This window comes from Artemia franciscana, chromosome 19 (assembly GCF_032884065.1).
Source record: "Artemia franciscana chromosome 19, ASM3288406v1, whole genome shotgun sequence".
Classification (NCBI taxonomy): Eukaryota; Metazoa; Arthropoda; class Branchiopoda; order Anostraca; family Artemiidae; genus Artemia; species Artemia franciscana.
This window is the reverse complement of record NC_088881.1, coordinates 34,379,057-34,403,718: the sequence shown is the minus strand read 5'-3', so window position 1 is coordinate 34,403,718 and position 24,662 is coordinate 34,379,057. Positions and strand designations below refer to the sequence as shown.

Below are 24,662 nucleotides of genomic sequence, written 5' to 3'. Positions count from 1 at the left end.
AAAACACAGCATTAGAAGGCAACTGGGAACAAGTTAGTGTTGACACAAGCTTTTTCGAATTTTTCAGAGTTAAAATCGTGTAGTAAACTTAACTGATTTATCAGCTGATCGGCTTTGATATATCTGTTCATGTACCAAAATTGAAGTTTGAACGCTATTGCTCAGAACACAATTTTAGACACCTAAAGCTATTTTCCAGATTTTTTCTCCCATTACACTACACTTCCATGTTATTGCCGGTGTTCTTAGTATGTGTATCATAATTCAAAATTCTTCATTATATAGAGAGAATAACTGGATTCCCAGAGTTCATATTATGAACTCGTTTTCCACTCAACTGACTAGTGATATTTCCCTGTATTCAAAAATTCTAAAAAGCTACTACAAACTTGTAACGGTTATTGAAGCACAAGTCAGAAAAGTTGAGAACTTAATAAATTAGACTTTTATTTTCTGCAGACAACTCAAGGATTTGTGTGCTTCTAATCCTTTTATGTTGTGTCGACTTTGCGTTTTCAGTAAAGCACTAGTTTCTCCAAATTCTACAAATGTAGACAAATATCACGAGCCAGAATATTTAAAACAGTTTTTGCTAAATAGACATTCTGTTCTTTTTCAGTTTCAACTTTGATCTTTACTTTCATGGCAAAAACTTGGTTTTCCATTAGGGTAAATTTAGCCTATTATTAGGGTAAACTTAAGCACTAGTCAGGAAAGTTGAGAGCATTATAAATTAGTCTTTTATTTTCTGCAGACCACTCAAGGATTTTTGTGCTTCTAATCCTTTTATGTTGTGTCGACTTTGCGTTTTCAGTAAAGCACTAGTTTCTCCAAATTCTACAAATGTCACGAGCTTGCGTTTTCAGTAAAGCACTAGTTTCTCCAAATGTAGATAAATGTCACGAGCTAGTATATTTACAACAGTTTTTGTTAAATAGGCATTCAGTTCATTTGTTTGTTTTCAGTTTCAACTTTGATCTTCACTTTCATGGCAAAAACTTGGTTTTTCATTAGGGTAAACTTAGGCTATTTATGAGTAAATTGAAATGAAGGAAATCTAAGGTAAAAGAAAGGGATTTGGAGTGATTAGTTTTTATACTGCTGAATTTTTGTAATTCGGTTGGAAAAAATTTCCAAAAGAAAATCTTTTTAGTTTAAATTGTTTCAATTTAAGGGTCATTTGGTATAATAAAGGTTTTAAATTAGTTGTTTATATGTATAGATGATATGACTCTAACATTAACTTTTGGATTAAAATATATGTGTCCCACTCAGGGGAGAGAAGGCTGAATTATAGTAAAATAAAAACACAAGAAATAAATAAACCACACAAAAAAAAATTGCCTTGTTTTTGAAAATTTTCACGTTAGATCCAAGTAAACTTCAGATGAAATCCAAATTTGAGTAATTTAGAATTGCACCGGCTTGGAAGTTTTTCCCCGTTACACCCATGTTGAACCACCCCACTTTCCTCCCTAATCTGGATTTAAAGATGGTTGTACTACTCTGAGGAGATGAGATAGGTTCATAATTAAAGACGAAAAATCAATAAAACAAACAAAAGAGTTTCCCTATTTTCACAGCATTTCCTGTTAGTTCCAAATAAACTTTGAGTGAAATCCAAATTTGAATAATATAAAATAACATCTGCTTGAAATTTTCTAGTACCGCTTGTCAATACTGCAACCTTAGCGGCGATCAGAGATTTTATTCCCATTATATCCATGTTGAAACACCCCGCTTTACTCTCTAATGTTTATCAAAGATGATTATACCACCCTGAGGAATGAAGGCGCAATTATAAATACAAAATTTCAATAATTAAAATAAATAAAAGAGTTTCCCCTCTTTTTAGAGTTTCATGTTAGATCCAAAAAAACTTTGGAGGAAATCTAAATTTGAATAACAAAAATACATCTGTTTGAAAGTTCTGCTTGGCAACACTGCACCCTTAATGGCCCTCGTAAATTTTACTTTCATCGCCCTGTTGAAGCACCCAACTTTCCCCAGCAATCTGTTCCCGGCATTCTCTGACTTGTCAGAGAGTATTAGTAATCATCCATACATCAGATTTGGTATGTGATAAAAGTGGAAACTGGCACTAATGTCGACAAAAAAAATCCTCAACGCTATCTAGCGATTGGTGACATTTTTAGTGAAATAATAAGAATAATTAATTTAATTTCTGTGGTTGGCAAAAATTAGTACAGCAATGAATGTCTGACCTCAGTTCCTGATGGAAAAACGATTGTAAAGTTAGAAAGTCAAGTGTCGCCACACCGTAAATGGAATTGATGTTTTTATTTTCCGACACTAGCACCAGTTTCTATTCTTATCTGTTACCCATACTCCTCATTGTCACCCTCAACTATCATAATTCACTGTTTGGAATTAGCGTATTTTATTTCAAGGTATTTTAAGATACAATCTAGATTAGAAGACAACTTAAGTGACTTATTTACGAAATTAAGCACAATTAATTAAACTACCTAAATCAGGCACACTCAGTACCATACAGCTAAACATAACATTTTTGCAATCAGGCACATACACATTTTTTACAGAGGAATGAAAAATATTTTTTTATATATACTTTTAATGAGTGTCCACAAATCCAGGAAAATCTAGGATTTGGGGGGGGGGGGTGTAAAGGCCCCTCCATACATACGTCCCTGGTTGCATTTGTTTATAAACAATAAAATTTCGACTGTCGCCTTAAACTAGTCAGTTAAAATTAGTGATTCGTTTACTTTTTTTTCCAGCTAGTTTTAGCTAAAAATTAACTTGGCTAAAACCATCTAAAAAAAACTAGAGAGATAAGATTTCGACACTTGACGAAAACTAGTCAGCTAAAAATAAATTGTTGCACTCATTTCAGAATCAAATTCGACATCAGTAGAAAGTATAAGACGAATTATCTCGGAGGAGATCGATTTCCACCTTTCCAAATTTCATTCAAGCTATGGCTAAGAATTTGAAATAGAACGAATAAATTTCACAAAAGTAGATGGCACTATACTACAGTCAAATTTAAAGGCTTTCATTTCTTAGAAAAAAGGAGATCGCAATAGAAGAAAAATCACTACAGGATATCAGTCCAAATTATCCTGAAATATCAGACGAACATAGCCAGGGTTGCCTTCCAAAGGGGTCGTACAGTAAGGACAAGCGGCAATAAATCCCTTCGTGCCATGTGGAATGGGTATTAACGCCCAATATCTAAAAAGAAGTACTTTGGTTCAGTTTCGTTATATTTAATGTTATTAAAGAATGCATAAAAAAAGAAGAACCCTAAAAAAGTTCAGGTTTTACTATAGAAATAAAAAAAAAACGATTTTTTTCAACTGAGAGTAAGGATCAAAAATTAGAATTTAAAACGAATAGACATTATTCCGTAAACGAAGGAGGCTATTCTCTTTTTGTGCAAAAGTCTAAAGTTCTAATTAAAAAACAACGGCCCTTTTGTTTCAGGAGTCGTTCTTAAAGAACTGAGATGAAAAGTCAAACTTTGGCATAAAGAGTGAGGAATGAGAAAGGGGCTTAGCACGGAATTCAGTTTTGATGTTGCTCCTTACTTTCAGTTGAAAAACTTGTTTATTTTAAAAATTTAATTTCATGCCCCTTTCTCAAACAATACCAGAAAATCCCCTCCACCTCCCCTTGTCATATTTTTTACAGGAAAACTCCCTCCCCATAGAAAATTCTCCCCGTGGAAAATCCATTCCTGCCACAGAAAATTTCCCCCCAAATACATCCGCATACCGTTCAATAGCAAATGCTATATTTAAACAATGCGAAAACTGCATAGCTTACAGCCCTTTCCCCAGGGGCTGTGAGGGGCTATTTCAACCCCATAGCTATTGGATTTTTGAACTATAGTGAATGAAATGATTATCTCAAAACTTTGATTGGATGTCTCCGGGGGAAAAGGGGCGTAGTAGGGGGCCTAGTTGCCCTTCGTTTTTTGGTCACTTAAGTGAAGGCACTAGGACTTTTAATTTCTTTTCGAATGATCCCTTATCCGATCTTCCTGAATCATTGGTTCAATATGATTACCCCTGAAACTATGACAAACACAATAATCATCCAAGATCTTTCTTCGGGCAAAAAAAAATAATTAAACATTTTTATAGATAGGAACTTGAAACCTCTGCAGCTGGGTTCTCTGATATGCTGAATCTGATGGTGTGATTTCAATAAAACCACTTGATCTTTTGATGGTATTTCCTCTCTTTTTCATAAATCAGGCAAATTTTCGCAGGCTCGTAGCTTTTGCTGAGTAGCATTGAACGTAATAAATTTAATATGCTTGGGATCAACATGAAAAGCGAATTTTTTCAATGTTTCAGTTGTTATCAAAATTCCCGTTTTTAGAGTTTCGAGTCACTCCTTACTTACAGCACAAACTGTATGAAAATCAAATATACTGCTCTTTACCCATATTTTACCTTAGCCATCCTATTATAATTGTACCTTATTATTATTGGGAAGTATTGTTTTATTATTAATTTTTTGTTTTTTATTTGTTTTGTTATTATTTATTATTAATTTATTAATTATTGTTTTATTATATATATATATATATATATATATATATATATATATATATATATATATATATATATATATATATATATATATATATATAATATATATAAACAATACTTCCCAATAATAATAAGGTAGAATTCTAATAGAATGGCAAAGTTAAAATATGGGTAAAAAACAGTGAAAATATGAAAAAAACTCCATTAAACGATATTTCATCGGTCCTTTGCCCCTTAATTGATTTTTTTTGGGGAGGGGGGGTTGGAAAGAATTAAACTTTCTGAGCGGATAATTTTTTTTCGGGGTGCAATATAAGGGAGGAATGTGTGGATATAATATTAAGTGATACAAATTTTAGGCGGATTGAAGAATTGGGTGAGCTTGTGGGTGCATAAGACATAGGGACCATTTCCAGTAATTTGTTTATAATTTAATCTAGAAACCTAGTTGTTTGTTCATTTATGATTTGCATATTGTTCCTTTTTTTTTAATTAGCCATGACCCGTAAAGGCTTTTAGATTTAATAAATATCATATCACCGTGTGTGTCGTGTATTTCTCTTGTGCTGTTATTCATTTTCGATGAAATTATTTATTGATTCCCACTATGATAGAGGATTTTGCAAGCTTGAATTATGACATGGCAAAGGGCTGGTCGAAATATCGTTTAACTGAAGAATCGATGCCCCAATATCCACCGGTCCCACAGAGCTTAAAGTACCGACTACATCAAAATAAAAGCATTCGTTGACCCCTCCCCTGGATCCATCTTAGGTCTACTCATACGTAAAACCGCAATTTCCTAATATTTTATTTTCGGTTGTTTCAAGTTATAAAACTCCCAGGACAGTACCAAAGTTTTGTCCGTGTTGCCACTTTGAACAGTGAAAATAGATAAGCAAAACTAAATAGTATAGTTAGAAAACACTTTTCGTCCGTGAAAATTCAAAGATTAACAATCTCTTGATTCCCAAAGAGAACGATTCCTTCAAAATAAAGCTATACTTTCTTAAGCTGTTTGGTGTTATACATTATCAGCTAATATTTGGCTGTAATTTATCCATGTTTCTTTTTTTTTACTTGGCACCTGCTACTCCCAAAAAATGCATAAGTAAATATGGAAGTCTTTCTCATAAAAAATTGAATTCCCCATTTTCCGAATATTTTGAAACATATATCATTGGTTAAGCTTCCACTTATCAGATTTCGTTTTCACTGTACTTGATGCTTTCAGTATCATGCGATCAGGAGAGTAATTTGCTATGGGACAGGGGGGGGGGGGCAATTGCCCCTCCCAGACCTCAGTTTGCCTCCCCCGACCCCAGTCCCTCCTACTTCTGAAATTCAGCCTCTTCAAAAATCTGGTCAAAACTAAGATAACCCTGCATAATTCCAGCATCCACAGAAACATGTCAGGTTCCTTTCGGCGCTTGGTAATTATGGTAATTTTATGGTACCTTTATGATATTATATGGCTCACTTTTCAGTTTTACTGTCATTTTCATTTGATTTAGGAAAAATTACCTGAACTTTGACCCTTCCCCGCACCCCAAGATTTTGACGAAATTACTCCACTGCATCTAATTAGAACTTTAATTTACGCGAAATTATATATATTGTATTATGGGAGTCACAACGACAAATGAAATACATAGTATGCATAATAACCACGTAAAATACGTAAATAACAAAAAACTAATAAATAACGCATACGTAAATCACACGAGTCCGTGAGAAACATACTTACTTGACTATTCCCTCAGTAGCTTATGTGAACAAATGGATTGAAAGCATGGGACAAGGCAGGGAACAAGAGACAAGAACATGGAACAAGGACATAGCGTGCATAAGAAACACATAACTGAACACGTAAAATACATAAATAACAAAGAAAAACTAATAAAAAAGGCATAAATGAAGCAATTAATTAAAATCAAATAGTTATGGGCATCAAGTAATGGATAATTGTAAAAAAAGCCAAGACAGATAGTCCAACTGAGTGAGAGGCAATTCTGACATTAACCCCCCTTATTAGGATTGCATAAAAATGATGTTAGTTCATTTGTTAATAGATATGTCTATCTATTATCCGCCCATGCGTCATTCCTAGGGCAGTAGAACTAAGGTAGATAGTCGTAGAGCTAAGATAGTCATAGAATCTATAGTTTTCCAAGTGTTTGGCTAAAATGCGTGAGGAAACACACTTACTTGACATTTCCCTCAGTAGCTGAATGAGCATATGAATTGAAAGCATGGGACAAGGCAGGGAACAAGGGATAAGGACATGGGACAAGGACATAGCGTGCATAAAAACACATAAGTAAACGCGTAAAATACACAAATAAGAAAAAAACTAATAAATAATGCAGAAATGAAACACATAAGTACAAAATATCAGTACATAAGAAACACATTTACTTGACAGTTCCCTCAGTAGCTAAATGAGCACATGGATTGAACGCATGGGACAAGGCAGAGGTATCTCGATAAAACGCAGCTTCAAGACCAATTTGGAGCCTAGCCGCTTTCCCTTCCTAGGAAGAAAATGGCCTAAGTAATTACATACAACGTATCGTAAACACCACCAGACATCCACACACATAGTTTTACATGAAACCTGTCCTTCCAGATGGTTGACGGTGTTGTTTATGTATAGAAAACGTTCCGAAGCTGTCAGTGGCAGAATTCGACAGAACTCCAAAGTTGCCGACATTTTTGCAGCACAATTTGTGTTTTGCAGCACAACTTTTCTTTGGGCAAAAAGTATTTTTTATATGCAAAAATGGTATTATCAGACAAAATCTGGCAACGAATTTGAAAAACTGCCAAATAGCATTGCTAATTTGCAACCCTTTTTTTTTGTCCTGCGGTGGGGCAGTGGGTTTGACCTAAGCTTGGTAATATGGGACCCAGAGATTGAATCATGCTGCAGCAATGCACTGCAGGGCCGTAGCAGGGACCGTTGTAGTCAAGAAGCGTCGTTAATCCGATACAATACAATTAAGGGGTTTAGGACGTCCCTCTCGAGGAGCAAAAAATTAAGGGGTATAGGATTTTTTTTTGCCCTGCGGTGGCGCACTGGGTTTGACCTTAGCTTGGTAATATGGAACCCAGAGATCGAATCATGCTTCACCAATGCACTGCAGGGCCGACGCAGGGACCTTAGTAGTCAAGAAGCATCGTTAATCCGATACAATACAATAATTTGCAACCCTACTTTTTGCATGGCGGGTTATACATAATTATCTATTATGATAAGTAAAAATAGTAACGTATCATAAAATAGGAATACAACACGAGCAACAAGACAGATGAAGAATATATAGACAGCTGAAAAATTTATATACTATTAATAATTTACACTATTATGGAAAAAGTTCCGAAACAGAATTCGACAGAACTCCAAAAGTTGCCAACACTTTAGCAGCACAATTTGTGTTTTGACAGCTTTATTTTGAGCAAAAAGTATTTTCGTATGTAAAAAGGGTATTTTCAGACAAAAACTACCAGCAAAGTTGAAAACTGCCAAGTAGCATTGCTACTTGGCTACCCCACTTTTAGCATAGTGAGTGCTGTATTCTCCAAAACAGCAATAACAAGATGAGCAGAGCAAAAAACAAAAAGGGTTACTAGCCTAGTATGCAAATATATCGCTCATGTACTGAAAAAGTTTTGGTTGCATACTACTACTACTAATAACAAATCATAGCAGCACCAAAGGTCAGCACCCATCTGAGTTCACACTGCTGCGCAAGCTCCTCCTCTATCCCAATTTCAAGCCTACCTCTTTAGGCTTTCCCTCAAATTATAAATAAACAATTTAATTCTGTCGACCAATCGTTCCTTGTGCCTCCTCCCAACCGATTCAGGCATGACCTGCTATTCATTTGGAAGTTAGTCAGCAGTGTTAACACAATAGACGGTGAAAATGAATAAGCGAAACTAATTTGTTAAATTTGACAGCCAGGGGAAAAAGTACATAAAATAGGGTAAACAATTCTTTCATTCCCATTTAGTTTAAAAATCACAAAGTTTTTAGGCATCTACACCTTTTCGTCGGTGTTGCCACATAGAAACGTGAAAATAAATAGACGAAACAAATTAGTTAAATTTGACAGCTGTTTTGTCCCTAAAAATTTAAACATTAAATTCAAATTTTTTCAGTACATTCATGATCTTAATTCTCTAGCTGAAATATTACAGACGTTCTAATGTAAACATTAACGTCTTAATTCCTTTAAGAGGAAATATCAAGAGGAAATAATTCAGAAACAAGAGGAAATAATTCAGCAATCGTTACTTCATTCAAATAGAAAATAAACTTTTTCTGGCCTCCCTATGGATTTTCAAAGTTTTTTTGCTGGGGATTTTAGTGATGAATTCGACTAGATTGCCCCCCCCCCCTCCCCATTAAACTGACATTCGGTAAAAAATTGAATAGGGGCAAGAACTGAACTGGTTCGAAACTGAATTGGTAATCGGTAGTGGTTTCTGGGAAAAGCTAAGTACAGCCAACAGCAAGTCCCACAGTCAATTGCTGAAGGATGCTTATTACAGGGATACGATTGTAATTTTCTTGTGAGAAATTTTGAAACAAAAATTTCAGCCATTTTGAGAGTCAAACGTTTTCTTATTTCCTCTTAAAGGAATTAAGAAGGTAATGTTTACATTATAACGTAAGGAAAAATGTTAGGAAATCCAGCAATCAATTACTAAAGAATACTTGTTACAGGGATATGATTTCAATTTTCTTGTGGGGGAAAGGGGACTAGAAAAATAGTTTACCGTATTTCGTGTACCTTTTCCCTTTTGCAGGGAATACTGGGATTATGAATCTTATTGGAGTCAAGGGGCATATTTTAGGATTTAGAAAATTTTTAAAACAAAAATCTCAACTATTTTAAGAGTCAAACATTTTGTTATTTCCTCTTAAAGGAATGAAGCCAAGTGTATTTGGTTGTAATGCTCTTACAAAAAATTAAATATTTGATTTAATATTTGAATTTTTTACGGACTTTTTGGCTATCAAACTTACCTAATTATAATCGCCTATTTGTTCTCAGGTTTCAATGTGACAACACTGACGAAAGGGTAAATCTAAATTTTAATATTCCTGAATTTAAAACATTCAGTTAAAATTTTATATTTGTTTCACTGTCTATTAAAATGTTTCAACCCTATTTTGATCTGTTATATTTTCGTCCTAAATCTTAAAATATGCGCCATGACTCTTTAATATTCATAAATCTCAGTAGTCCCTGCAAAAAAGGGAAAAGGTACATGAAATACAGAAAACCATTTTTCTGGTCCCCTTTCCCCCACAAGAAAATTACAATCATACCCCTGTAACAAGTATTCTTTAGCAAATGATTGGGGGATTTCCTAAGATTTTTGTTTAGGTGTTTTAAAATTCACAAAGTTTTTAGAGCATCACCACCCTTTCGTCAGTGCTGCCACATTGAAACGTGAGAACAAATAGGCAAATCTAATTCGGCAAGTTTGATAACCAAATAGTCCGTAAAAAATTCAAATATTAAATCCAAATTCAGTTTTTTATCAGGACATTCATGATGTTAATCCTTTAGCTGAAATATTATAGACGTTCTATTTTCTTAGTCATAAAAATATGCTCCTTGCCTCTTTTACGATTCATAAAACCCTAGTCCCTACAAAATGGGGAAAAAGTACACGAAACAGAATAAAATATATAATTTTCTCCACAAAAAAAGTAAAAAATTAAATCCCTGTAAGAAGTATTTTTTAACAATCGATTCTGAAATTTCCTAGGAATTTTCTTTGGGTAATTAAAAACTATTAGTTTTTTAGGGTAACACCGAATTATCGTCAGCATTGCCAGACTGAACCGTGGACATATAAAACGTGCAACTAATTAGTTACATTTGACAGCCGTTTAGTCCGTAAGAATTTAAATATTTAAATTCGAATTAAAATTTTCCGGTACATTCATGATGTAAGTCTTTTAGCTGAGATATTAAAGAAATTTCTATTGAAAACATCAAAAAATCTTATCTCCTTTAAGAGCCATACAAGCCAATTCACTTGGCTTCATTCTTGCAAATTGTTCTTAAATTTTCTCAGAAACCAATACGGAATACCAATTCTAGTTGAGTTTCATCTGCTTAAAGTTAGGAGCTTATACCATGAACCTCATCCCCTATGCATGGTCAGGGGCGCTAATGAGGTATATTAAAAAAAAAAATCTCCTATCCTACATTTTGAATTCTTCATTTGTTGGTGCATTTATTTTAAAATATTAAAAAAGCCTTATCCCCTTACCACCTTATGAACTTCAAAAGATAGCCCTCTTTTATACATATATGAACATTAACTCGGTGAGGAACAACAACGCTCTACGCAACATTTGTCGTTACATGTATACAAATTGGGTGTTTTCTCTCATTTGAAATTTGACCGGCACCCCATTCATGCGAGTCTTGAATGGCGGCAATTTTGTTATTTTTCCCAATGAAAATGCCAAAAAAAAAAATCCTCAGATGTTTTTGGGTTGAGGTGGGGGGTTAAAATGTTATTGTTCTATGAAATACAAGGGATGCCAATAAAGAAGAGGGTGCTAAATGTTTTTGTGCCTCCCCATAAATTTTCAAAATGTTAGATAAGGTATTTTTATCAGAAGAAAATTGAAAATAAAACATCAAAATTACCCTACTCCCTTAGATTCTGAATAATATATTTTTTTGAGCTTATAAGAGAAAAAGCCTTGCCCCACCCAACTTTTCCGTGAAATTGACGCCCCTGTGCATGGCTAACTTTCAAACTTAGCTCTCTTTTATATACAGATGGACTTTAACTTGAAGAGGAAGAATAGTCCACTAAGTAAAACCTAGTATTTACCTTCATACAGATAGGGCATTTCCTCTCTTTTGGATTCTGGCCAACACCCCATTCATGCGATCCTTGTACATGGCCACAGTTCAAATACACGTAAGGTTGATTTTCCTGGTCTTTTAAGGTCCCACCGCCTCGTCGCGGTAACACTAGGGTATTCAACCCCACAGGGCATTGTGGCCGGCAAGCATTTAATGAATCTACTAGTTTTTCTATTGCCTCAGTACTAGGACTATTTTGCATTCCCTCTGCTGACCTAAAAGAAAATAGTGGGAAATTAATTTTAGGAAGAAAGAGAATGCATCATTTTTGTCTATCATAATTTCCAGGAGGGGCAAAATAGGGGTAGTGCGTTCTTATTCCTTTTTTCAATATTTCAAGAAGAAGATCCTTTGTACACATTCTGATGGGTCGAAGCTCCACTGAAAGTGCAGATATATCTCCCGTATTAAAAAGATGGCTTTCGCTTACTCGATGCCAACGGTAGCCAAAAGGCGACGTGTTACTTAATATAGAATTTTAAACTTCGTTCTTCTTTTCGAAAAGAGCGTTTCTTATATATCGACGAGCCGCATCAAACTGTTTATCAGTTACAACTAATTGGTTACATTAATAATTAATTACAAACTTAAATTACAAACTTGAAAACTAGTTACAAACTAATTTTCTTAAACGCACATTTCCTCCACATTTGCAATAATTATTATATAACACACCACATTTCTAACTTCTCTTGCAGATCTTATTAATTTTGGGCTCATCAAGGAAGTTGCGCAGAAGGTTAAAATCCCATAAGCCAATTAACCATAAACCATGACCAATTAAAATCATAACCAATTGGCCATTTACCAATTAACCAATTAATCATAAACCATAACCAATTAAAATCCCATAGAAGTCTCAAAATGTTTTTTGAACCATATGTAAGTGACTACCAGAAAATTGGAGAGTCCTTCCCCCAACTCTTGATAGTAAACTAAAAAGGAAACTTTCAAATAGTATTTATAGATTGAATAATGAAATCAGTGTCTAATATGCAATTATGGATCCGCTAACTTCCTCCAGCCTCCAGAAAATATGAGATAAATATTTATTACCTATTTAAAATAAAATAAAGGAAAACACAACGGTGCAGCTCGATAAAGAAGACATCACAATCTTAACACTAAAAACACTTCAAAGACAAAAAAAAGTAGGCCTATATCACAACAACCATAGGGACCTAAGGGACGAAGGAAAAGAAAGGGGCTAGGAAAAGAAAGAAGGAAAAGAAAGACAAGTAGTCATTAGACTTTAATCTTTGTGACGTTTTATCAATTATCTTCTCGAGGCGGTTAAGTAAAACCAATGGTGGAATGGCAGTGGCAATTCAGAACAAGAGCTAAGAGCTCATATGGCACTTGTGACGAGGCGAGAAGAGCTAAGAGCCAAGAGATCATATGGTATGAGCTCTAACAAAATTCTATGAATCAATAGATTGATTTAAAAAGGAAAATAAGAGGCTTAATGCCGGTCAAGATTTAAAATAAGAGCTCTGAGTCACAAAGTCCTTCTAAATATCAAAATTCATTAAGATCCGATCACCCACTCGTAAGTTATAAATACCTAATTTTTTCTAATTTTTCCTCTCCCTTTTGCCCCCCAGATGGTCGAATCTGGGAAAACGACTTTATCAAGTCAAATTGTGCAGCTCCCTGACACGCCTACCAATTTTCATCGCCCTAGCACGTCCAGAAGCACCGAACTCGCCAAATCACTGAACCCCTCCCCCCAACTCCCCCAAAGAGAGTGAATCCAATACGATTCTGTCAATCACGTATCAAGGACATTTGTTTATTCTATCCACCAAGCTTCATCCCGATTCCTACACTCCAAGTGTTTTTTCAAGATTTCCCCCTCCAAATCCCCACAATGTCAAAAGATCTGGTCGGGATTTGAAATAAGAGCTCTGAGACATGAATTCCTTCTAAAATCAAATTTCATTACGATCCGATCATCTATTCGTAAGATATAAATACTCCAATTTTCATGTTTTCCAAGAATTCCGGTTCCCCCCTCCAACTCCCCCGAATGTCACAGGATCTGGTCGGAATTTGAAATTAGAACTTTAAAGCACAAGATCCTTCTAAATATCAAATTTCATTAAGATCTGGTCACCCTTTCGTAAGTTACAAATACCTCAATTTTCAAAATTACCCCCCCCCCCCCAATTCCACCAAAGAGAGCAGATCCGGTCCAGTTATGTCAGTCACGTATCTTAGACAGGTTTCTATTCTTCCCATCCAGTTTCATCCTGATCTCACCGCTTTAAGTATTTTCTAAGATTTCCGGTCCCCCCAACTACCCCCCCCCCCAATTACGCTTGATCCGGTTGAGATTTAAAATAAGATATCGGAGTTACGAGGTCCTTCTAAATATGAAGTTTCATGAAGATCCGATCACTCCTTCGTAAGTTAAAAATACGTCATTTTTCTTATTTTTCAGAATTCCCCCCCCCCCCCCTGCAATTGAGCGGATCCGTTCCAATTATGTAAATCACGTATGCAAGACTTCTGCTTATTTTTCCAACCAAGTTTCATCCCAATCCCTCCAATCTAAGCGTTTTCCATCATTTTAGGTCTCCCCACCCCAAACTTCCCCCAATGTCACCAGATCCGGTCAGGATTTAAAATAAGAGCTTTGAGACACGATATCCTTCTAAAAATCAAGTTTCATGGAGATCCAATCACCCGTTCGTAAGTTAAAAATACCTCATTTTTTCTAATTTTTCAGAATTAACCCCCCCCCCCCCCCAACTACCCCAAAGAGAGCGGATCCGTTCTGGTTATGTCAATCATGTATCTAGGACTCGTGTTTTTTTCCCCACCAAGTTTCATCCCGATCCCTCCACTCTAAGTGTTTTCCAATTTTTAGGTTTCTCCCTCCCAACTCCCCCCCCCCCAATGTCACCAGATCCGGTCGGGTTTAAAATAAGAGCTCTGAGCCACGATATCCTTCTAAATATCAAATTTCATTGAGATCCGATCACCCGTTCGTAAGTTAAAAATACCTCATTTTTTTCCAGAAATACCCCCCCCCCAACTACCCAAAAGAGAGCGAATCCGTTCCGTCTATGTCAATCATCTATCTAGGACTTGTGTTTATTTTTCCCACCATGTTTCATCCCGATCCCTCCACTCTAAGTGTTTTCCAAGTTTTAGGTTTCCCCCTCCCAACTCCCCGTCCGCATCACCAGATCCGGTCGGGATTTAAAATAAGAGCTCTAAGACACGATATCCTTCTAAACATCAAATTTCATTGAGATCCGATCACCCGTTCGTAAGTTGAAAATACCTCATTTTTCTAATTTTTAAGAATTACTCCCCCCCCCCCCAACTACCCCAAAGAGAGCAAATCAGTTCCGATTATGTCAATCATGTATCTGGGACTTGCGCTTATTTTTCCCATCAAGTTTCATCCCGATCCCTCTACTCTAAGTGTTTTCCAAGATTTTACTTTTCCCCCCTCCAACTCCCCTCAATGTCATCAGACCCAGTCGGGATTTAAAATAAGAGCTCTGAGACACAATATCATTCCAAACATCAAATTTCATTAAGATCCAATCACCCGCTCATAAGTTAAAAATACTTCATTTTTTCTATTTTTTCCGAATTAACCGGTCCCTACTCCTCCCCCCCCCCCCAGATGGTCAAATCGGGAAAACGGCTATTTCTAATTTAATCTGGTCCGGTCCCTGATACGCTTGCCAAATTTCATCGTCCTAGCTTACCTGGAAGTGCCTAAAGTAGCAAAACCGGGACTTTAGGTTTTCCCCCTCCAACTCCCCCCAATGTCGTCAGATCAGGTCGGGATTTAAAATAAGAGCTGTGAGACACAATATCATTCCAAACATCAAATTTCATTAAGATCCAATCACCCGCTGATAAGTTAAAAATACTTCATTTTTTCTATTTTTTGCGAATTAACCGGGCCCCCACTCCCCCCCAGATGGTCAAATCGGGAAAACGACTATTTCTAATTTAATCTGGTCCGGTCCCTGATACGCTTGCGAAATTTCATCGTCCTAGCTTACCTGGAAGTGCCTAAAGTAGCAAAACCGGGACCGACAGACCGACAGAATTGGCGACTGCTATATGTCACTTGGTTAATACCAAGTGCCATAAAAATGCAGGGGCAGGAGGCAATTTTTTTCAACAAAGATACAAACTAAAGTATTTTCCAAAATTTTGAGGGGGGGGATTTTTTATTTTTCCAATAAAAATACCAAATAATGAATTAAATAAACCTGGTGGGATAGGAGAGGGGTCCAAAAATCTATAGGGTCAACCCCCCCCCCCCCCCTAACCATATGGTGTATCAACAAGAGAAAGACTAATCAAGTATCAATTACGACTTAGTTGCAAGAGGCACCCAAGAAACTACACGCATTAGAAACCAGTAACCCCTAGCCTCAGCGAAACTTTCTTCTAGAAGAGATCAGTAAATTCCCACGTATAACTCTAATTTTGCCAGGCACTTGACGATTATCATTTTAAAAACTTAGAAATATCTGCGAAATGTCTGGGTTTTTTTTGGACAGAGGATACGTATCCACATATTTTGATCGAGGATGCGTATGTGGCATTAAAAGCAGCATCATTGTTAAAGAAAAACTATAATTTTTTTTTTTAAATAGGATTTTCGAGAAAAAAAAGCTCCGACAAAGAAGGTTTTAAGAACAAAAAGCTTAAAATTACCTCCAAAGTAACGTTGTACCACAAAGATCAATCAGAGACCCGTCTTTAAGTTCATTACTTTCACCAAGAATCCTTTCACCTCGGTTTGCAGAGGAGCGAGATTCCCTTAGGGAGAAGAGGGTACCACCAACTGATACCTCTCGCCACATTCCAGCACTGCACATTCCAGAATTCTGTGCCAAAAATGAGCCATGGGGATGCATTAGAAGAATGCCATTTGTTGTAAGCCCATCCATTTCCCCAGTTTCTGTCTCCCATTTCGTCGCCTTTTCCTAGAAGATCAATTTTTTTTTCATGATAAGTGGTCTTTTGGTAAGTGGACTTTTTAGCAGCAACTTGTTTTTCATGCTGACTCCATTTTGCATATACGTTGGTTTAGTCTACATTAGTTCAGATTAATATTATGTTTAACAATTGTATTATGTTTATTAACCAAAGTATAAATATTAAACAGTAGCAAAAATTGTCTCCATGAAAGATTTTTGGGAAACATAAGTTGTACACCTTTATTCATGACTCCGCCTTTCCGCAAGCGCAATGACAGGTTTTTAACACATTACGATGGAATTATGGAAGACCTATTGAGCTGCATATTCCCTTTCTACACACAGAGATACGTCCCATTTCTGAACCAAATTTTCGCTACTGTTTAATATTTATACTGTGTTATTAACTAAAATATTAAAATGATTTTGTTTAGATTATATTACCTAGAATATCAGCAGAGGAGTAAGTACATCAATTGTGTTCATTTCAAATAATACACACTATATATTTAGCTTGGGTAAAATTAAAAAATAAAAATCAAGCAAATACAGATAATTTATATTGGCTATCCTCTGCCAGAGTTGAGCAAAAACAAAATTCAATTTAAAGACAGAGCTAACTTCGACGCAGCGAGTACCATGACCAGTCGAAATAGTACAATCTGTTATTTTTTTAAGATAGACCTAGCAAAAAAAGGATAGGGCTTTATAAAGCCGACGAAAATACTGGACGAAACAAAACTTAGATTTCGGGAGGACAACCGCTTCCTTTCTTCAGCACTATTAGAAAAAGTTTCAAAGAAACATGTTCACACTTTATAAGCAAAAATGGGAACGAAACAAAACCAGATAAAAATAAAAAGACAAACACGGAAAGCAAAAAAAACCAAATTAGAAGAAAAAAACGAAAAAAAATCAAACAAAGTACAGATTTAAAAAAAATAACAGGATTAAAAACTTTAATAGCCAAAAAACCTAACTCAAAAGCTAGCCACTCACCAAAACCCATGACTAACAAAAAAAACAATATTCTTGTTAGGTATTAGACAAGATCTGTCTAGTCAAGACCCCATTCTCGTTTTCTTTTCTCTGGATTTTATTCTTTGTAATGGCAGTCCAATTTGGTTTATGAAATTAACTTAAATATACCCTAGTATCGCATTGTGTAAAACAGATTTTCCTAGAGTTTTACAGACCAAACCTAGCAAAGACATACTAGAATGAAAAAATAGAACGTTTTTATTTAAACGCAAACATATATATACACTGCTTGACTGACCGCGCATATACCTAGTGGTATACTGCAGCACTGTAAATAGTACACAAACGGACACAAAACCGTCTAAAACTAACTCATCAGACAAAAAAAAGAAAACGAAGCCCCCCCCCCCCCACTCACACACACACATTTAACATTTAGACAGTTTTTCAACAACTTCTTAAACAGTCCTTTGCCACGGAATGATCACGGATTTGAGCTGGAATGGAGTTCCAGATTTTTTACCCGAAAAGGCCTTTAAGATTAGGTTTAAGAAATTGCATCTAATCATTTTATTCTCTTTAGTTTCAATGAGCTTATATTCTCATTTCATTCTTTTCGCCAGTCCTGATTGAACTTTGTTGAAGTAAGGATGCTAGGGCTATTTTTAAAAAAAGTTTTAAAAAGTGTTTTTAATTATTCAGTTTTAATCCTCACAATTTAATGTAAGTTCTTTTATATATGTATACATAGTTTCTCTCTTATTCTTGTATTGTGCTGAAGACGGCCCTTGGACATAGGGCCGAAATATCTACAGAAATAAATTCCACTGTCTCGAAAAAAAATTTTCCCTATTGTCTCTACGTTGTATGTGTTCGCTTGAAACAAAGAGGCACGAAGTTCTAATGGGCTTCGGACATGGCCCTCTCTCATCACAGAAGCATCGTGATATCCTACCACCGAATATTACATACAGCCAGCACGACACCCGGCACCGCAACAAGCTACAGCCATACACCCCCGGAGCAGTAGAGCGATACAGGAAATCATTCCGACAATATTTCACAACTCACTTTCATTTATAGTTTTATATATTACGAGCATTTATTTTGATATTCTGCAATAAATTATTTGTCATTTGTAATAAGAGCATGAAGGTTATAGTTAAGTTATAGTATAAGTTATGAAGGTTATAGAAGGTTATAGTTATAGAAGGTTATAGAAAGTTCTACATACAAGAACAATATTGCTGCGGTTAGGATAGGATGTGAGTCTAGCTTGATCCGTATTGAATTAAAAGCACAGTTATGTTCTATCCCCGTTTATATGAATCATTTTGATGGAATTTGTCCTAAGGAACACGGCAAAGGCTATGGGAGAGCATGGAACCAAATGGGATACTAGAATTCTCCTAGACCTAAATTATACGGGTTATTTGAGTGCCCTAGATAAAAATATTAGTAAAATGAGCGAATCTTTGCAGGTTTTGAGAGTTCAGGGTACAAGAACAGGTTTGATAATTTATACCAAAAAAAAACTAAGACGCCTAGACTAATCAAGGAGGCACACTCGTGCCTCTATAAAGAGGCGACACACGACAATGTTAAGCGATCTTCGTTCCAGTGGTCGCAGACGGATGGGGAGGGATGCATTTCGTAGCCCGAGCTCCAACTAAGAAACCTGCAAAATTTCATCCCCCTCCAACTTTTCCTTCATGGGGAAAATCTGGCCGAAAGTTTCGACCTGTCAACCCAAGCCCCCCTTTAACGTTGTCCGATCGGGCTGAAATTCACAAGTTAAGGTCCCCTAGAGCCCAGGAGCTTATCCGCGAAATTTCAGCTTGATCCGATAACTCCTTCCCTGTTTTCCAGAAACCACGCATAGCCACTTAAAATTCATTTACTTTTTTTTCCTAGACGCCTACAGGTCACATCCGACATCGGATCTGGGTGTACGAAGACTCATTCGATGCGGAATTCTCCGAGTAATTTTCCTGGAAAGTTTCGTAGGAAAATCTTAACCCCCCGAAAGTTTCGACCCTCCAACCCCCCCACCCCTTTTAACGTTGTCCGATCGGGCTGAAATTCACAAGTTAAGGTCCCCTACGGCCCAGGAGCTTATCCGCGAAATTTCAGCTCGATCCGATAACTCCTTCCCTGTTTTCCAGAAACCACCCATTAGCTATTTAATTAACGGATTTCTCTCCATAAGAGCCCATGTTAATTTGAAATTTTTAAAAGCTATTGAGAAGTTATATTTACACACATGCAGGATATTAGCTCAGTTGGTAGAGCGTGAGACTTTTATTCCTCGGGTCAAGGGTTCAAGTCCCTTACGGGCGGTTTTTTTCACAACATCAAAAAAATTTTGATAACACCTGGACAGCTTATCATTTGAGAGATAACAGAATATTAGCTTCTTATGAGCAAAAGAAACATTTCGGTCATTCTATCTATTTTTTTCTATATTATACAATGATTTAAAAGCGGGGGGGAGGGGGGGGGGTTCCTCTCCTAATTCCTGTACGAGGAGTACTCCTGTACGAGGAGTACAGGAATTATTAAATTACATCCACTATGGATTGTAGAAAAACGTACAGAATTAATATGAAAAAAAATTAAACCTGTACAAAAGAGTCTTTAAAAGCGGGGGGTTTGCCTTTCCTAATAGTCTTCTTATAGTCCTAATTTTTTTCTATTTTATACAATGATTTAAAAGCGGGGGGGGGGGCGGCAGCCACCCAAGTTCCTCTCCTAATTCCTGTACGAGGAGTACAGGAATTATTAAATTACATCCACCATGGATTCTAGAAAAACGTACAGAAATAATATGAAAAAAACTTCGTTTTCTTAAAGAGTTAAAGAGGCTGCGTCCCAAAGTCGAACCTTAAAACGTACAGGAATTAGAAGAGGCAGTTGGGGGGCTGCCGCCCCCCAAACCCCCCAGCTTTTAAAGACTCTTTTGTACAGGTTTTTTTTTGTGGGGGGACTTCATTGTTACTATTTACTAGTTTCGGCGCAATGGTTCTCCTGTCCTCTTGTGTTTAACATTTTTCGAAGTTATTCCATTATTCATTCATTTCAATTTTTTGTTAATTAAAAGAGGGCCTTTCCGAAGCCAAGAGCTGGGGGTTAGCAAAAAAACAAAAAACCTGTACAAAAGAGTCTTTAAAAGCTGGGGGTTTGGGGGGCGGCAGCCCCCCAACTGCCTCTTCTAATTCCTGTACGTTTTAAGGTTCGACTTTGGGACGCAGCCTCTTTAACTCTTTAAGAAAACGAAGTTTTTTTCATATTATCTTTATCTAGACTGTATCTTTTAAGATACAGTTAAGATGTAAAAGTAGAATAGCCAAGACCTAGGGTGTCTTTTCATAGTTGAAAAAGGTTTGGAAGAATAGGAAGATGAATCTGCGAACCAAGACAAGAATACTCGAAGATACAGTAGTCAAGCATGGTTCTGCACGGTGGTCGCTCCGGAATATGGAGAAGAATTTGTTAGATGTTTTCCTGAGAAATTATCTGCGGATAGTTTAAAGTGCCCGTTTACTAACCGTACATCAAACAACAAGCTTAATATACATAAGTGGCATTATCTATTAAGATACAGTGAAGATGTAAAAAGTAGAATAGCCAAGGCCCGGGATGTTTTTCCAGAGATGAAAAAAGCTTGGAAGCCTAGGACAATAGGTCTGCAAACCAAAAATAGAATATTAAAAGTTAGAATATATCTTAAAGTAAAAAAATATTCTAAAAAGAAAATAATATCTACAACAAAAATATTGAATATTGAAAGTAGAATATTTTGTCTATAAACTACTACCACTATTAACGACTCACAGCAGCACCAAGCCACCTAAGGCTAACACAGTAACGCACGTTCCTCCTCCATCTCCCTCTATTCAAAGCATCCCTCTTTACACCCTCTCAGGAATTACATAAGTTACATATACAAAAAAAGATATAGTATTGATAATCGTTAAGAATGGATCTGAAACATGGTTGATCGAAAAGATGAAGAAGCACTTATTGTATGTTTTCCAGAGGTAGCCAGAAGGCCTCAGGAAGATTTGTTAAATATTTTCCAGAGGAATTGCCTCCGTTCCCGCTTCCTATGGCTAAAAAAGAAGAAATTAAATGGTAAAACACGTTTCACGGATGAAGAATGACAGATTGACAAATATTTTTCTTTTTCGACTTCCATCTAGAGCTGAGCGGAAAGCAGGTCGTCCACGAATGCGGTTGGGACCAGTTCGAAATTGGAACTTCATGGGATGAGACACACATTGAAGCTGTGAATAACTTAGATGGAGGAGGGGCGTACGTAGCTGAGTTGGCCTCCTGTGGCTTGGTGCTAGAGTGAGTAGTAAACAGCAGCCCATTAAACAAGAAACTAAACGAAATTGTTTTGTTTACTCATTAAACTGTCATGATAATGACAAATTATATTCACTCATTAAACTCTCATCTTCAGGAATGGTTTTCGTTATTTTTCACCATACACCAAGGTACACTAAACATGCAAAACTAAACATGCAAGCTTTTATTGGTAGCATTCACTACTACTAACCCATGACTGAAAAAGACGAGTAGTATCAAGATTTTCCTTGTGTCACCCTTGCCCATAACTTTCGTTTTTCTTCACTTTCATCGCATATCTTGTTTTTCCTATAATTTGTTAACAAGGCGTGTTTATTTTCAATATTTATTTTTCTTTTTGTTTATTTTTCTTTCAAATGTATGTATCTTTTCAAATGTTTTTTTTTTTTTTTTTCAAAACTAATTAATATAAATTATTCTTGCCTTAACTTAGTTAGTTACTCTTCGGTATTAGTAGATCTATCTTGAGCCTGTCCTCAAACCCAATTTTTTCAAGATTCAAGATTTTCAAAATATACGACACACGGTCGCCCAAATAACGACTGAAAGACTGAAATAACGACTGAAAGAAGAAAGAGTTGCATCATTTTGTTTTCTCACTCGAAAATATTTTATATTCTTACTGAATTCACAGGCCCTTGAAGCTGATTTAACAACAAAATTGATTCGACCCCTCCTCCCCACAAAAACTGAACGAGATTGGCTCAAGACATTTATTTTGAAAAACTTTACCCCCAATCCAATGAAAAAAAAACTCTGGTTACTCGTCTCCATAACGACCAGACTTATATGCACTAACGATACAATCTTCACAAGGCAAGAAGAAGAGGGGTATCACAGGGTTGCTCACAGGGCAGAGAGGGTTGAAATCGAAGCGTGCATTTCTTGGCCGACATGTCGGCCAAGTCTTGAGTCGGCCAAATCGAAGAGTACATGTCTTGGCCGAATTTCTAATTTGCACGGCCAAACACATAAATTCTAGCATTATACATACCAACTTAATCATTACGTGATTGCATCATATGGTTTGTCTAAAACTAGAAAACTAATTTTTTAAAACATAAATAATTGCTTATTTACTTGCATGTTAATATGGTTAATTGGAGTTGTAACTAGTTTGGGTCTGAAGAAACATTTGGTTGTTTGAATCTACTGACAGTAAGGTCAAAGAGGTAAAGAAACAAAACTACATCATTCATATTTAACTATACTATATACTATATCCTATACTGCCATGTTACAGAGCTTGCTTCAATTCTAGTTGTTTATTTTTGTGTCGTAATTCCGCCAGTCAAACAAGTTTTTTCTTAAGTATATGTCAGAAAGGAATGCTAAACAGCCCTCTTTAGTAATGACTAAAGACAGCTCTCTAAAATAGCCCTTAAAATAATTAAAATTAAAATTTTAAAATAAAAAACAGCCCTCTTTAGTAATGGCTGTTATGTTAAATTTTGAGCAAATGAAAGGAAGGCAAATCCTGATTGGTTCTTTTGTGTGAAATTTGAATCCAGTAAAAGAATGAAAACTTCTTAAGTCACGACTTCTTTTAAGAGTAAATTCTCTGTTTCTCTGAGGTAAAGCCATTTATTTCTCAGGTAAAGCCATTTTCACAAGATTTGCACAAACTTTTTTCCTTTAACAATAACGTTATCAAATCTGAGATCTCCAGATCTGAGCTTGCTCTCCAAATCTCCAATTTAGCCAATATTTTCGAGAAGAAGGCAATACTGTCTGAACACAAAACCAAATATTCCACACATTTACTGTTGGTTATTAGTTTTCAGGATTTAACATGGCAACGCTGACGAAAATGTCGTACTGCCTAAAAACTTCAAAATTTTGAAACAAGCAAAATAATATCAACAAACCTAAAACCGAACAAATTTAAATAATCATTTCTAGAAAGATTCGTAGTAACTTTGTCGAAGTTGCGCAATATATAAACATATTTTTTTTTAGCATAATTCATGTTTAAAATAATTCCATATAAATTTAAATTAAAGTCTTTGAAAAGGTATAGAGGAAAAAAGAAATAAGCATTAGCTACAATGGTTGTATAGAAGAAGAAGAATAAAATAGAAAAAATTGTTTTATCTAAAAAACTTTATAATTTTGAAACAAATAAAACGAAAATTCACAAACCTAAAAAAAATTAAACTTAAATAAATTATTACTTTTCCAAAAGATCCATAGTACTTTGTCAAAGTTATGTGAAATATTACACAATTTTTAAGGATAATTTATGTTTAAATAATTCAATTTTTTCTATTTCTTCTTGGATTTTACAGTAAATTTCAATTAAAATTTGAAAAAAAGGCTATAAAAAAAAGTTGAAAAAAAGAAGTATGAGCTACAAAAGTACTATAGATGAATATGAATAAAAAAAAAAAAAAAAACAGAAAAGAAGAAAATGACTCACTCCAAGCACTATCTTCCTATTAGAATCAAAGCCAGCCGCATATAATCGCGCTTTATACGGCGGCTTTCGCTCCACAAGAATTCGGCATGCAAACCTGGATATTGTGGACTGTGGCAGTCTTCCTGACTGTGAATTACTTTGTGTTATAGATGGAGTGACTCCTCCGTGTATATTCAGCTTCTGTTTATTTCCTGGTACGATATCTGTAACTACAAAATCTATAGGTGGCTCTGAAGATCTGCCAATCTGAAAAACGAGTAAATGATGAGTACGGGGATGTACCACTAACAGGCATTTAAAAATACTAGAGAGACTTGTGAAAAGTCAACAAAAGAGATTTTTGGAAAAAATTCCGTATTTTTTACAATTTACAACATTGTTGTTGTTTCTTTAGAGAGTTGGATTCCTTTAATTTTATAAGTTCACTAAATAAAAAATTAATGAAATAAGTATAGTCACTATCAGGGTCGTA

The 24,662-nt window shown here is 35.7% G+C and overlaps 1 protein-coding gene across 4 annotated transcripts in view; it reads right to left on the bottom strand.

Annotated features, from left to right (window-relative positions):
- Positions 1–2,384: 2,384 nt before the first annotated feature.
- Positions 2,385–24,662, bottom strand: part of LOC136039600 (protein pellino-like) — an 84,304-nt gene continuing 62,026 nt past the window's right edge. For all 4 annotated transcript variants that reach the window (XM_065723465.1, XM_065723466.1, XM_065723469.1 and 1 more), the window contains exons 6-10: positions 24,191–24,436; positions 16,151–16,422; positions 11,421–11,670; positions 6,966–7,081; positions 2,385–3,219 (exon numbers count right to left, since the gene is read on the bottom strand). In XM_065723465.1, the coding sequence (XP_065579537.1) occupies positions 3,093–3,219; positions 6,966–7,081; positions 11,421–11,670; positions 16,151–16,422; positions 24,191–24,436 (1,011 nt within the window). In that variant the 3' untranslated portion in view covers positions 2,385–3,092. The remainder of the gene's footprint in view (positions 3,220–6,965; positions 7,082–11,420; positions 11,671–16,150; positions 16,423–24,190; positions 24,437–24,662) is intronic.